Below are 13,895 nucleotides of genomic sequence, written 5' to 3' on the forward strand. Positions count from 1 at the left end.
CCTTCCTGCAAAGCATTATTAGCTAAAGCCACCTCCCTAGCCAAATCTTTGAGAAACTGAAATCTGTCACAACATTGCCCTCCATCACCAAAAATGTTCCCACACCGCCACTTCCATCCCCACCAGACCGTGACCCCAAATAGAGTAGCCCATGCTCCCCCATCACGATCCATCCTATCACAAAAATTAAAAAAAAGCTTGCAGCTTGCGTGAAGGAACTAAACGCCGGCAGACTCCCTCCATAGCGGAGCAATCCCGTAACACATGAACAATCGTCTCCTTACCACTGCGACAAACATGGCAAATACTCGTGTCGCTAAGATCCCGCTTGTGTCTCTCCATATTCGTCATGATAACCTGTTGCACAACCAACCAAAGAAACAATCGAACTCTCTCTGGTGCGACAACATGCCAAACTTTGTAAAAAAAAAACTCTCCATATTCTGTAGCGGTCTGTCCTCCTGAGTAAGCAGAGCATATTCCGACTTCACTGTAAATCGATCATCTGTACTTTCATCCCAAGTCAAACGATCAATCGCTCCAGTATACCCATTTTCAAAAATATCCTTTTCAGCTTTCACTTTGATACTTTGGAGTCAGTCTTAAATATCATTTTGTTCTCTGCACTGGGAAATTCCTTGATCGCAACCAAATCAGTTTGGCCGTTGAGGTTCAGTTTGTCTCCGAAGAGAAGCTTCTCTATCATCATTATATTTTGACAATTTTATATAATTATTAATTTATATTATTGATGATACCATATATTTTACAAAGAATTTTTTTGAAAAAAAATATTATTTTGTTATATTGTCAAATTGTGTCCAAAATTACATTGGTCCAACTTGAGACCCGAAAAATATATTAATTGATAGCGATTATTAATTTACCCAGTATTAATATATAAAGGTTTTACTTTAGTGTAAATAATTAACATATTTAAAATGTATAAATTTATTTTGATTTTTAAAAAATATATTAAAACTATTTAATTGATGAAAAAATTAAAAGCATTTATTTTGAAGAGATAAATTAATTTTAAGAGCTTCCAAATGATATGAATGAATGAGTTGTAATCCTTATAACACATGGTGGGTTAAATAGCATAAGGTGAGATGGTTTAATTAACATTTGACACATCCAAATATGTTTGCAAATTCAGTTATAAATATAAATTTTATCATTTGTCTCACATATTTGGAATTGCATTTGACATAAATTCATGAACCATTATTTGCAATTGTATAATCAACTTAATCCATAAATATTCTAAGACAAAATACTTGGTCTTTTTTTTCCCCAATCAAAATATTTGGTCTTCAAAACATATTCCATAACTAAATTTAAAATTATATTAAAATATTAATAATAATGTTGTTCCTGAAACAACCTGACCCACTTTTTTTTAAATAATAAATAATAATAATAATAATAAACTACAACTAGTGATCTCATACCCACTAGCCACCTAACCACAAGCACAACCAACAGCGAAAATAACAGATATCAATATCCAAACAATAATCCAATAAATAATAACCAATAATAAAATATAACAATACTCCAATATCAAACAACAGGAAACAAGAAACCATCAACCTAGCAAGTTCTAAAGACCCAACTCTAGCAACCTACTAATGCCAGACAACATCCAATCGAGTCCCTAGAACATCCTCCTCTTCATTGCCTTGATTCCACGTTCACACTTTGCCTTTACCTGCATCACAAACACAAATTGCAATGCAGGAGTATTTTATAAACACTCAGTAAGGCGATCCTCCCATCTACTAGGCTATACACACAAGCAATAGAGACATCTCTAACCATCAACCAATAATCAACAAACAACAAATAACAAACCAGGACTCTGCATCGACCGACACCAACATGCATCGACCGACACCACATGGGGATGCATCGACCGACACAAGGGATGCATCGACCGACACTCGCACTGCATCGACCGACGCATGCTCGACATAACACGAAAACCCTAAGGTTTTACGCGCCGTCCTCGCACTTGCATTGACCGACGCACAAAGTGCATCGACCGATGCAACATGCCGAGCATCGTGTTCCCCAAAGCTTCTCGCCGGATCTTTGTTCCTGCAACCACAAAACTCGATCCCAAGCCACAAGAAAGCTTCCTAACGTCCCAATTAACCATCTAACAAGCCTAACAACACATAAACAAGAAGATCAGAGAAGCTCTAGCTTAGATAAGCCATGGTCCTGCACTTACCTTTGCCAAGACGAATCAGAACCTTAAACCAACAAGAAAACACCTTCAGGAAGCTCCTACAACGATCCCAGCTACAGATCTCTACAGGAACAGCTTCCAATCCAAGAACTCACCAAGAACACTCCTCTCTTTCTCTTTCGTTTCTCTCAAAAGCGGCTAAACACGCCTAATGAGACAAAACTCGAGTTTAAGGGTTTTCCTAATCCAAAATGCGGCGTTTAACTTAAGTCAAAACGCAGAAACTCAACCCTGCATCGACCGATGCACAACCTGCATCGACCGATGCAATCCCTAAACCGGGATTTCGGTTCGCGGATGTTACAGTTCCGCATATAGTTATAATTATTTTTAAATAAAAATTAAACTAACTTAAATATAAAACACAAACTTATCTGACACTTTATTATGAATTTAATAATATCAAATACTATATAACAAACAAAAAATCTAACTAAAAAAATTAACGAAAAAATATGTAATTGTAAATTTTCACTATAATAACATCTTTTATTATTAGTTATACTGGAAAAAACCATCATTTCCGTTTAAAAAAAATATACAATTTTTTTAATTAATTTATCGAATCAGTACAGCCACATGATGGAAGATGGTTTGTTTTTTTTTTTTCCAGCTAATTTCAGTCCATTATATCAAAGTTAAAAAGTTGAAGTTATACAAGACTACAGAACATAAATTATTACACAAGCAACTATGTGCGCCATCTTCTGAAAAAGATACAAAGAAAAATATTCACGATGTGTTTTGGTCGAAAACGGCTTATTCCTAACGAAAACACATACTGTATTCGTAATATTTCTTCTGACCCTTTTGCTCCAGTAAGATTTTTTTGCCTTTCTTTTCCTTGAGGTTGTTTCTTAATCGTATTAGTAAAACCCATTACGCCTGAACCTAGTCTTGGCAGTATGACTTTCTGATGCCAATTAGTCCGCATCAATGTCCTTGAAAATATCATAAACCTTAACTTGACTTCAATACAAACCATTAGCACTATCTTCTCCAGAAAATCAACATTGCCAGTTCTCCTTCCAAACATTCCAATAAAGATATGGCTATCTTGACTTAACATTAGTCCTGAGCAATCGGCAGAATCCGATTAAACCGAACCGGATAAACCGAAAGTTTCGGTTATCGGCGCCCGAGTTGTAAAGAAAGGAAAACCGATCGGTTTTACATAAACCGAAATATATATAGGAATAAAGTTTCATTAACCCTAATTCCCTTCATTTTTTTCTCCCTGCGGCTGCTTCTTTTTCTCTCTGCGAAAAAATGGTGAAAGCTAAACCTTTGAATCCATCATCATCTTCTACAACTCATCTCTTGCTGTCAATAGAAGAATCCCTTTGGTCTAAATTCGTTAAACTCTAATTTACTATTGGTAAGCTGTTCTTCTTTATTCTTCTAAACAATTTCAAAGTCAAAACCTGACCCTAACTTTGTTCAAGTCGATTGCTTTGTTGTTATTCTTCTGATTATTATCTCTTTTCTTTATTCTTCTGGATTTTTCCAGATCTATTAGTTCAAATCTTAAATCCTAATTACTTTGTTATGGTTATTTCAAAGTTTAAAACCTAACTTTAATTAGGGTCGTTTTGTTTTGTTTTGTTTATTTCTACATCTGTTTACATAGATTTAATGCTAAAATTTCTGAGTTTTGTAAATCTAATGACGGTTTGGTAGATAATAATGAGACAGAGGGTGAAGAACTTGAAAGCACAGACTCACGGCAGTTCACACGGCGGAACCAGCTAGAAACGATGCCTAACCAAAAACCCTAGATTTAGATAGGTTTGAGCTTTTTTTATTGTAATTTGGATTGGGCTTGAGATTTTATTAGGTTTGGCCTTTTAATTTTGTCAATTGGGTTGTTGTTATTGGGTTTATGCGATGTAAATATTTTTTCTTGCAAAAAGTAAACCAAACAAAAAGCCGAATAAACCGAATACGAAAAATTTCGGTTCATCTCGGAACAGAATTTTTTGTCAATAACCGATCCGAACAAACCGACTTCCGAACCGACTTGAACCGAAATTTATTTCGGGTCTATTCGGTGGGATTTTTGAGAAACCGAATTTTTGCAAAACCGAATAAACTGATCCAAATAAACCGGTTAAACCGAACGTCCATGACTACTTAACATGCTTTTCCGTAGGAACTCTGCTGCTTTAACATTGTCCTTGTGTCTTCTGTCCTTATCAAACAACATGAGCCAGTACCGTGTGTTTACAATTAACCATTAAGACACTTTCATAGGAACAGAAAAATAGCATCACTATCAGACCCTTACTCCACGGCCAAGTCGGTATAAACCGACATTTTATCCGAGAAGAAAATTGCAAAACACAACCACCGCTGGAATTTACCGATGGAAGACAAACACCGAGCATAGACCGCATCGGATAGAAACCATCAATATTACGACGCCAATATCGATGTGCTTTTGCAGGAAAAGTTCGCTCCCTAAGGGAGAAAACACCATGAACAATCCGAATTAACCACTTTATCTTTCTACCCAACTGTCCGGTGATAGCACAATATAGATATGATAATATTAGTGAAATCACTAACGAAAGGAACAACCATTGATAAAGAGGGAGAAACGGCAGATTGACGGAAAGAAGCGACGATTGGATTTTCCACCAAAAGACGAAATTGGTGACAATGGATACATCAAAGGAGAAATTTTATTGTTGTGGTAAACAATTATTAAAGAAATCAAGAGATCCGGCGGCTAAGGCCGCCCGAAAAGCAAATATCCCGTGGGGAAAGTTTGGTAATTGTTCGCTGTGTTATCGCCTTGAGAGAAGGAGAAAAGAATTTCTTATATCAGAATATATTACTCCCTGTATCATAAAGGATGATATTTTAGTATTTTTTATTGTATCACAAAAAATGATTTTTTGTATACTTTTATCAATTAATGCTAAGAAAATGTAAATTTTAAAAATCATGAGAATTTAAAAGTTTGATGAAATACTATTGGTTAATAGTTATAAAATATATTATTATAAATAATAAATACACTTATGGCTAAACATTAAATGTTTTTTTTAATTCATGTAAAAATCCTAAAACATTATATATTGTGATACAGAGGGAGTATCAATTACATGAAAGACGGTTCGTTTATTGATAGACTTGTATTGGCGGAAAAACAACCAAAATCAACCCAAATAATTTATCCAATGCCTTTTTATACTCGAACTTCAATGGATGGTCATTTTATAGACTAAAACCAATATTAACTTTGACAATTTCGAAAATAACCTGACCCATTTTTTTAATTTATTAATTAATAACCCTATAATTACTAATGAATTCCCCAAATTAACATGCCACAAAACAACAATTAAACCAGCAAAAACCAAACAAATAATCATAAACCAACAAACCGGCTAATGTCACAAATCAATAAAACAAATGACCAACATCTTAATATTCGTTCTAACAGGAACACATACGAGAACTAACAACCTAGTGGAAAACATAACCACAAACCACTGGTTTAAACGACCAGCTTACGACCTAGAGGGCTAGAGAAGGATTGGGCTAAACTTGTATGGTTTAAAAGCTCAGCTCCAAAGCATGCTTTCAACTTTTGGATTGCAAATCTCGACTAGGTTACAAACTCTATCTCGTCTAGCTTCATGGTGTTTGCAAGTTCCAATGAATTGTCATCTCTGCTCAACGGTAGTTGAAACTAGAGACCATATTTTTTGAATTGCCCGTACACCAAAGTCATATGGGAATCGGTATTACAAAGATCAAGCTGCGGAACACTTACCTTCATAGACTGGTCTGCTCTTCTGCTCTGGGCAAAGGCAAGTAAGCGTTCATCTCCATCCACTCTACGGATACTTCTAAGGCAAGCGTTAATATATAATGTTTGGAGACAGAGAAACAACCTCATCCACAACAAACAGATTATCCCGCCACACACACTCTTCAAGCAGATTCATCAGCTCCATCTCATCAAAGAGCAAAAGAAAGAATTTCCGAAATCTGATGGCCTTCTGGATTTAAGCCCACCAGGTTTTTTTGGTTTAATTCGTATCTCAAAGCTTTCTAAGTGTATCTTTGTTTTTTTCTTTTTTTTGGCAAAGTCCACTCGTATAGGTTCTTCCTTGTAAAACCTAAATTTTCATTATATGATATTAACTTTTTAGCAAAACAAAACAAAAAAAAAAGTCATTTCCCTATGTCCTACAGTAGCTGCTTAAAAAAAACGGGTATAACACACCCTAATCGGCTTGGAATCACAGGGAGTTAAGGGCTTTTTTTTACAAAGGCCTCTGTGATGGCCAAATTCCCGGTCATAGCAGCGACTAAGAGCGGCATGAGGGGAGAATGGGATTACGTTTCCATCGGTATCAAAATTTGTTCAAGTGTCAGTCGTTGTAATAGCAACTTCTTGACAATGTCTAGTTGCCCACAACTACAAGTTTTGAGCAATGGTGTCTCTAAGGTGTCTAGACATCCATGACGTCAGCTTCTGGATTGTTATCTAGGAAGTCCCTTACACCTTCCAGGTTTCCATGACTTATTGCTTTTGATAGAGGTAAATACTTGGAGTAGCCATTCCTCACATGTTCTGCAAAACAAGAGAAGAGAAAAAGAAATGTAAGGTACTAATTTTACATTTTGACAAATATGTGCTTTTAGCGAGGATCTACACCTGATCATGACCAACAAAATGAAGCTACTAGATTCATTTCCGGTTTTATTTGTACCAAAATAAGAAGTTACGTGCATATCCAGTATTTATGATTGGTTTTGACTCCTTATGTCTTCGGATCTATCTTAGAGTGTCTTACATGCAATAGAATGTACTACAAAGTAAGCAACTCCATCAATATGCTGTGTAATGTCAGTTTGAGATCTATTATCAATTATAATCAGTTTAGCTAATTGCTTTGAATTTATTTTCACGATATTGAACATGGTCAAGGCCTCTTAATGTATATCCCAAAAGTAATAAGAACTGACCTGATGATAGCTGAGAAGGTGAAACTTCCGGCCTAAATTAAAGGAGAATTCCAATAGGTTGGGACGATTGTTCCGGAAAACACATCGACAGAACAATATTAACTGTCCATTCCCTGATCCTCTTCCATAGGCGTCCTTCACATCCTTATGACAAAATCCATTGTTTTTTCTTTCATTCTGATCACACTAAATGAGAAAAACTATGGACCACTCACGTCAAAATGATCAGTTCTTGGCTCAAGTCTTTAATTAATGAACTATCCACATGTCTTTATTCCTTATGTATGAAATTACTGTACAATGAGCATTTATGAATTATAATTAACAATTCGGGTTACAGGATTAATGGGTTAAATGGAGAGTTCGCCCTAGTTTTTTTCTCCCAGGCACGAAGCCCGAGGCAGCCGCTCACCGAAGATATGGTCCTTCTCATCCTCCGGAGTTCTTCCACCGTCCTCCTCGCTGCCTAATCGATCCACTTCTTCTCCCGTCGGTAGATCTACGACGCCGGCGAAACTTGTCTCCGTCTCCATGACTTTGGTTCAGCTCTTCCTGCTTTCAATGGGCTCCTCCTGTCCAAGGCCCCCAGATCCGCCAGATGACGAGTTCACTTCACCTCGGTCGTTGCTGCTCTATGGTTCTCGTCTTCCCAGTGAGTACGATGGAGAGTGGTTATCTCTCCTCCTCCCCCCTCCCGCTGCTCCCCTGAAGGTGTTCATCCATCTCAGTGGGCCTCTTATTTGGGGTCGGCCCCTTCACTCGGTTGATGAATCAGTCCTCTTCTCAACCTCTCCAGCAGTGTGTCCCCTTCTCTTTGCTTAAGGCTGGTCATTCTCTTGAACCACTTTGTTGCAAGGTTAGAAATTTCGGATACTTCTCCGGCCTCCTCTTGTTTGCAGTTGAGAACCATCGTTGTTGGTTCGTTTTCTGCTCAATTTCGACGGAATTGGTTCATCAGATACTTCTCTGATGTAACCTTACCTGTTTGCGTCCAGCCAAAAACTATCTCTGTTGGCTCAGCCTCTGCTCTGTTCCAGCGATCTTTATTCACCGGATACTCCTTCGGCGTCAACCTGTCCGTGTATGAGGCAGTTCTTTTAACGTCACAATGTATGGTGACTAACTCTAATCCAGTCGATGTTTATGTATTGATTGTTTGCTACTTCTTTCATGGGTGTTTTGTGATAGTTAGTTTCAATACTTCTCCTGGTGCCCTATCAAGCTTTTTCAAGTTTGTTTCTCTATGTTTGCTTTGCTTTGTGTTTTAGTTGCTTTATCTTTCAACTTTGCTGTTCGGGAATGTTCGCATAGGCTTCGTCCCCTTGTAACTTTACTGTCTAATTCTAATCTAAGTTGCACAAAAAAAAGAATTCGGGTAGTTATCAAGATTTGTTTTGTCACCATTTCAATTTATCTTTTACTCTTTACTCATTGTATTGATTGATGTAATTTGGGAACGTTATTCATTTCATGCAAATATATACTCCTTCCGTTTAAGCTTGTTATATACTTTATAAGTTCTTCTTTATTTCATTTTATTTGATTTTCTAAAGTTTCAATGTAAAATTAATGTCTAATTAGTATGTTATGATCATTTGTATTATTATTGGTTGAATTTTTAAAAAGTATATGGTAAATAATAATAATATATTATGTTCAAATAACAAATTATTTATCATTTCTTAAACTCCACGTTTTAGTTAATACTAATCGATAATATTTCTTGGTTTAATTATCTTTTTATTTTATAAATTTCATTCTATAACCGACTCCTTTTCATTTGATCAATCAATTTATATTAATACCTAGTCTATTCCAAAACAAAAAAAAAATGTAAATAGTTGAGTTTTTATGTGAAATATCTGTAGTCGCGCATTATACATGTATTGTAGAATAATCTATACATACAATATATGAATGCAGTTTGGTTCATATATGTTGTAACAAATTATCGTTTATTTGTTTTGTAACCAGATTAATACATATAGTGCTAGATTACTCATGCTACAGAGAAAACTGTATACAAGTGGCGGAAGGATTTATACATTATGCATATATAGCCAGATAGGTTCACATTCTTAAAATAGGGGAAACTACTAGATTTTCAAAAAAAATATGTATTACTCGTAGCATTGTTTTATCTTCATTTCTAATTTTGGTAGTTGCCAAAAAAATCTTGAAATTCTGGTAAAATTGGCACGTACGTAGGACATAGTTTTGTTGTGTGGTAAATTCTTGTTAAATCTTGACATGATAGTTGTCAATTGTGTTCTGTTTAAAAGTTAAAACCGTGTTTTATTATTAAATTATAGCAAATACACAAAATGAATTACTTTTTTTGGGTATTCATTATCTTTACAAACAACTTTTGTCACTTTTCTATTTTATTTTTTTATATTTTACCCTATAAGGTGTCGGGGACAAAAAAAAAATCAATTATTGCGATTAAAAGAAAATGAAGAAAATAACCAAAAAACTTTCGATGAAATATATGAAGCTCAATAAGCACCGGCTCCGGCAAGACGGATCCATGAAGTCAGAGGAAGATGGTGGAGAGCTTTTCTGCGAAATTCATTCCTCGGAAAGTGCGGAAAGTAATGAAACAAAGGAGACACCTAAGGTTACAAAGATTATGGAGTGCATGCATCGTAAGCTGATGTTAAATGAGAAGGAATATGGAAAGAATATTCATGTGGATGGTCACGATCAATCCCACGTATCCGAATGTTCGGTTAGGAATAGTGGTCGCGAACGCAAGGAACAACTTGATGACGGCTCGATTAGAAACATATATCGTGTTGATATGGATCCACTTGTAGGCTCAGTTAAAAATGGTCATATGGATCATCTTGAAGATTTGATTAGGGGTCGTGATCGTACAGACCATAATGAAGGATCCACTAGGAAAGGTGCGGGTAATCGTGTGGACCAACTCGATGGTTCTAGCAAAAATGGTCAGAAACATCAACATGAAGACAGTATTGTTAAACCAAGCAATCATGTAGATCAATCAGAAAAATCAACTAAATATCCTTCTGATTTTGCTTCAAAGAGAGATTACCTTGATTGGATTGAGTACGTGGAAGGATCCAATCATCATTGTTTCGATCGAACTGAAAATTCAGAAGAACCTTATAAAAGGGAGGATATCGATCATGACCAGATAAGCGAAGGATCCATAGAATGTTACAATGATGAGATCCTATTACTCAAGAGCTCTAAGAATAGAAAAAATGAGAAATTTGAAGACTTGAAAGGTTATAAGAAAGGAAGAGGTAGCAAGGCTAAAGATTCATTGAAATTTCAAATAGTCGACTAAAGGTTAAATGGACATTTTGGTCCCAAAAAAAAGAGAAATGGTTCTTTCACATTGTATTATATGACATTGATCATTTTAGATAGTATGAGCTACTACTATGTATAATCATATACTCTTAATGAAAGTTGTCGTTTTAACGAAGGATATATATTTAAATAGGTGTGGTTTTTATGTATAAAAACCCAAAGTTGAAAGAGGGAACATAGGAGAACACTTGATAACCTAGATCTATGGAGAGAGAGAGATCGAGGAAACAAAATTTATGGGAGGATGGTTGTTGATGCAATGGAGATAGATGAGGAGAGAGATATCAAAAAGAGAAGAAAAAGAATGTCTTAAGGAAATTTCATCCGATAAGCCATGTTCACTCATGGTTAGTTTCTTAATTTATTTCTGAAATTAGTCTAGTTTGTGCATATTACCATGTTCACTCATGGGTAGTGAAGTAGGGCAAGGTCTCTATTTATTTTCTTTATATATACAATTTTTAAAATACAAATTCTGAAGTTAACTGAAATACAAACGCTACATGTGTAATTTAAAAATCTTAGTTGCTTTTTCTTCGTTTCTTATTCCAGTCCCTCGTTCTTGACTAAAAAAGTGCTTCTGATTCAAACGCCATTAACATATAACTATGGACTCTACTCAGAATTAAAATACCTACATATACTAATTCAAGTCAATTACAAATGTATTGGTCATATATTTGACGCTTCAATTTTTTTTTTTGTGCTTCCAAATTCTGTTTTTTAGAAATCGCGATTCCATCAGGATTTCAATCAATTCCACTTTATGTGTGTCATAAACAAAAATTATATAAATAAATGGTATATTTATTTGTGTTTAACAAAAATAATTTCAACCGATTCCACGATTTCAAAAAAGGTCATAAACAAAAATAATATAAATAAATGGTAGGAATATAACAAAATAGTTATGTGTGGGATGATGATTAAATTGGAAAAAGAAGAGAAATTATTTATCTCATATGTTTTATAATATAGAATATGTTTTTATGTAGTCTCGTATGCCATAATTAACAGATAGTCTTTACAACATAGCATTCATATGTCTTATGTATATGCGGTAAATTTTTGTGTCTTTCTCATATCAATGGGAAGTGTTGACCTCTAAAACTGATAAACTTGCACATAATCAGTAAAAACATTAGATCACATAATCAGTAAAAACATTAGGTGTGTCAAACATTAAATATTTCAGATTCAAATCAAGAACAGTGTTTTGCGGTTCCCAAACGAAGTCCACATTTCTTGATTTTTACATTCTTCTTTTTAATGCAAAATCAATGAGAGCTTCGTTCTCGACTACCTTGATTGATGAGGTTGTGTAAATTGAGCGAAAGTTGAGCAAAAAGTTATTAAAGTTGTTTGAAAAGAAAAGACCACTATTTGCCAATTGAAAAGAATATCAAAGAATTTGTAAGGAATTAAAATGAATACTTAGCTATTGTATTCTATGATGATGTACTGGAAAGATATAAACTTATTTTTGTGGTAATTTTCAATATGTTTAGACTTTTAAGTTTTAGTATATATATATATATATATATATATGAAGATCTAGAGTTTTAATGTAAGCACTAATTTGATTGACAATCTAAATTTTATTATCGAACAAAAGAAGACAGTGAAGATAGTTTACCTTATGTGCATTTAATTTACTAAATAAAATCAATCTACCAAATATCAGATGTGTGTTTCTTATTAAAAGTTACCAACATATAATTATAAGAAATTTGAAGTCAAAGGAACATGTTATTTTGTTATTTGCAAGTGTAAAATGCAACACCAAAAAATATTAACAACATGATAATTTAGTGAACAATATTTTTCTAGTAAAGAGAAAATACTAAAATAAAATATCACTTTACATTCCTAACACCATAACAAACCATATTAATTTTTTTTCTCAAAATTATCCCAAAGGGGAGAAAGGAAAAAAATACTCTTGTGTAATATAAAAGCAAGGGAAAAATATCCAACACCTCATATTTAGTATTTAATTTTTGTAGAGACTAGGTTCTAAATCAATTCAATAAGACCATATAAACGTCAAAAGATTTAACAAAACTACATACACAATCAAGTTAGCTTCATCCCAAACACATACATCGTTTTGTTTGTAAAGCTCTATACCGTAGGGGTCACACAACTCACAACTAGAGGAAAAGAAAACGAATCAATTCATTAACAGATAATAATTTCAGAATAAGTCATAAAAGCAAGAACAAAAAGGTACCAAAATCTAATGAGGAGTGAGAGAGAGAGAGGGAAGCAAACAAAAGAGTGGCAACGGCTATTTCGTAGTTACCAATCTTATTTTGCTGTCCAATGCACACAACTTGTTCTTACACCAAAAGTTGTGCTCTTTAAAACTTACATTCATTCATTTTTTTTCTTTTTCCAAATGTATATATATATATATATATATCATAGTTTCTCGTGTACTATGTTTCACACTATTATACTCAAAAACTAAACACTAAAGAATATTCACAGTAATTAACCAAAAAAAAAAACTAATTATGACCCAAAGTTCTAGGCTTTTTCTTTGCCACAGTATCACTCTGACTGTGTAAGTCTCATTCAATCTACAAGACCCGTTAGATTTCATTTTTGACCATTTGAAATCTCAAGATCAAATCTGAACCGTTCGTTCCACCGTTACCTCTGTCTTGTCTCTCTCTCTCTCTCTTTCGATATAATCAACAAATTTTCCAACTTTTTTTCTCTCTTCATGTCCTTTTTCTCCTCAGAAAGCTTCAACCCTATTTTTCTCTCTATACATCATCCCACGCAATTTCCCTCATTCCTTTCTTTGTGGCTTCACAAAGTTAACATTTTTAGACTCAAAACCCATTCTTTTTGCCCCTTCCTCTGTTTCTTGTCTCTTTGGGTTATCTTAGATTCTCCAAAAAAAAAAGTCTCTCTCTCTCTCTCTTTCCATGGCTTCTCTTCTCCATCTTCTTCTTCTTCTATCTCTTTCTCTTTTAGTTCTTTCTTCAGCTGCTCCTTCCCCTTCTCCTTCTCCTACTCCAGCTGACGAGGGTGAGTTCTTGTATCTGTTTCAATCCTGGTCCTTGAAGTTTCAGATTCAATCTTTTAGTCCCAAATTTGAAAGTTTTAATCTTTGCATGTGTTTTATGTTCTTCTAGCTTTAGAATCTGGCTGCTCTCTTAATGTAAAGTAATTTTTGTATGTATTGTTTGGTTTTTTATCTATGTGTTTGTATCATTGAGTGCTGTTTGAGAAAGTGGTAGGTTATGATATTAAATGGGCAGTATGTGTTTGGCAGCAGGTGGGCTTTGTTTTT

At 34.5% G+C, this 13,895-nt stretch overlaps 1 protein-coding gene and 1 long non-coding RNA gene across 2 annotated transcripts; both read left to right on the forward strand.

The window, feature by feature from the left end:
• The first annotated feature begins 3,224 nt into the window (after positions 1-3,224).
• On the forward strand, positions 3,225-4,185 carry LOC147940858 (uncharacterized). Its single transcript, XR_015560681.1, has 2 exons — positions 3,225-3,635; positions 3,938-4,185. It is a non-coding gene; the product is annotated as an uncharacterized LOC147940858 (long non-coding RNA).
• Positions 4,186-9,698: 5,513 nt separating this feature from the next.
• Positions 9,699-10,588, forward strand: LOC104701219 (uncharacterized). Its single transcript, XM_010416867.2, has one exon. It carries the CDS (start codon positions 9,699-9,701, stop codon positions 10,560-10,562), a length of 864 nt encoding a protein of 287 aa, XP_010415169.2. The 3' UTR covers positions 10,563-10,588.
• The last annotated feature ends 3,307 nt before the right edge of the window (positions 10,589-13,895 follow it).

The sequence above is a fragment of the Camelina sativa genome, chromosome 7, assembly GCF_030686135.1.
Source record: "Camelina sativa cultivar CO46 ecotype springtype chromosome 7, ASM3068613v1".
Taxonomy (NCBI): domain Eukaryota; kingdom Viridiplantae; phylum Streptophyta; class Magnoliopsida; order Brassicales; family Brassicaceae; genus Camelina; species Camelina sativa.

Bases quoted from the DNA above. Each gene is read 5' to 3' on its own strand.
- LOC104701219 (XM_010416867.2), top strand. From the start codon at position 9,699: ATGAAGAAAATAACCAAAAAACTTTCGATGAAATATATGAAGCTCAAT.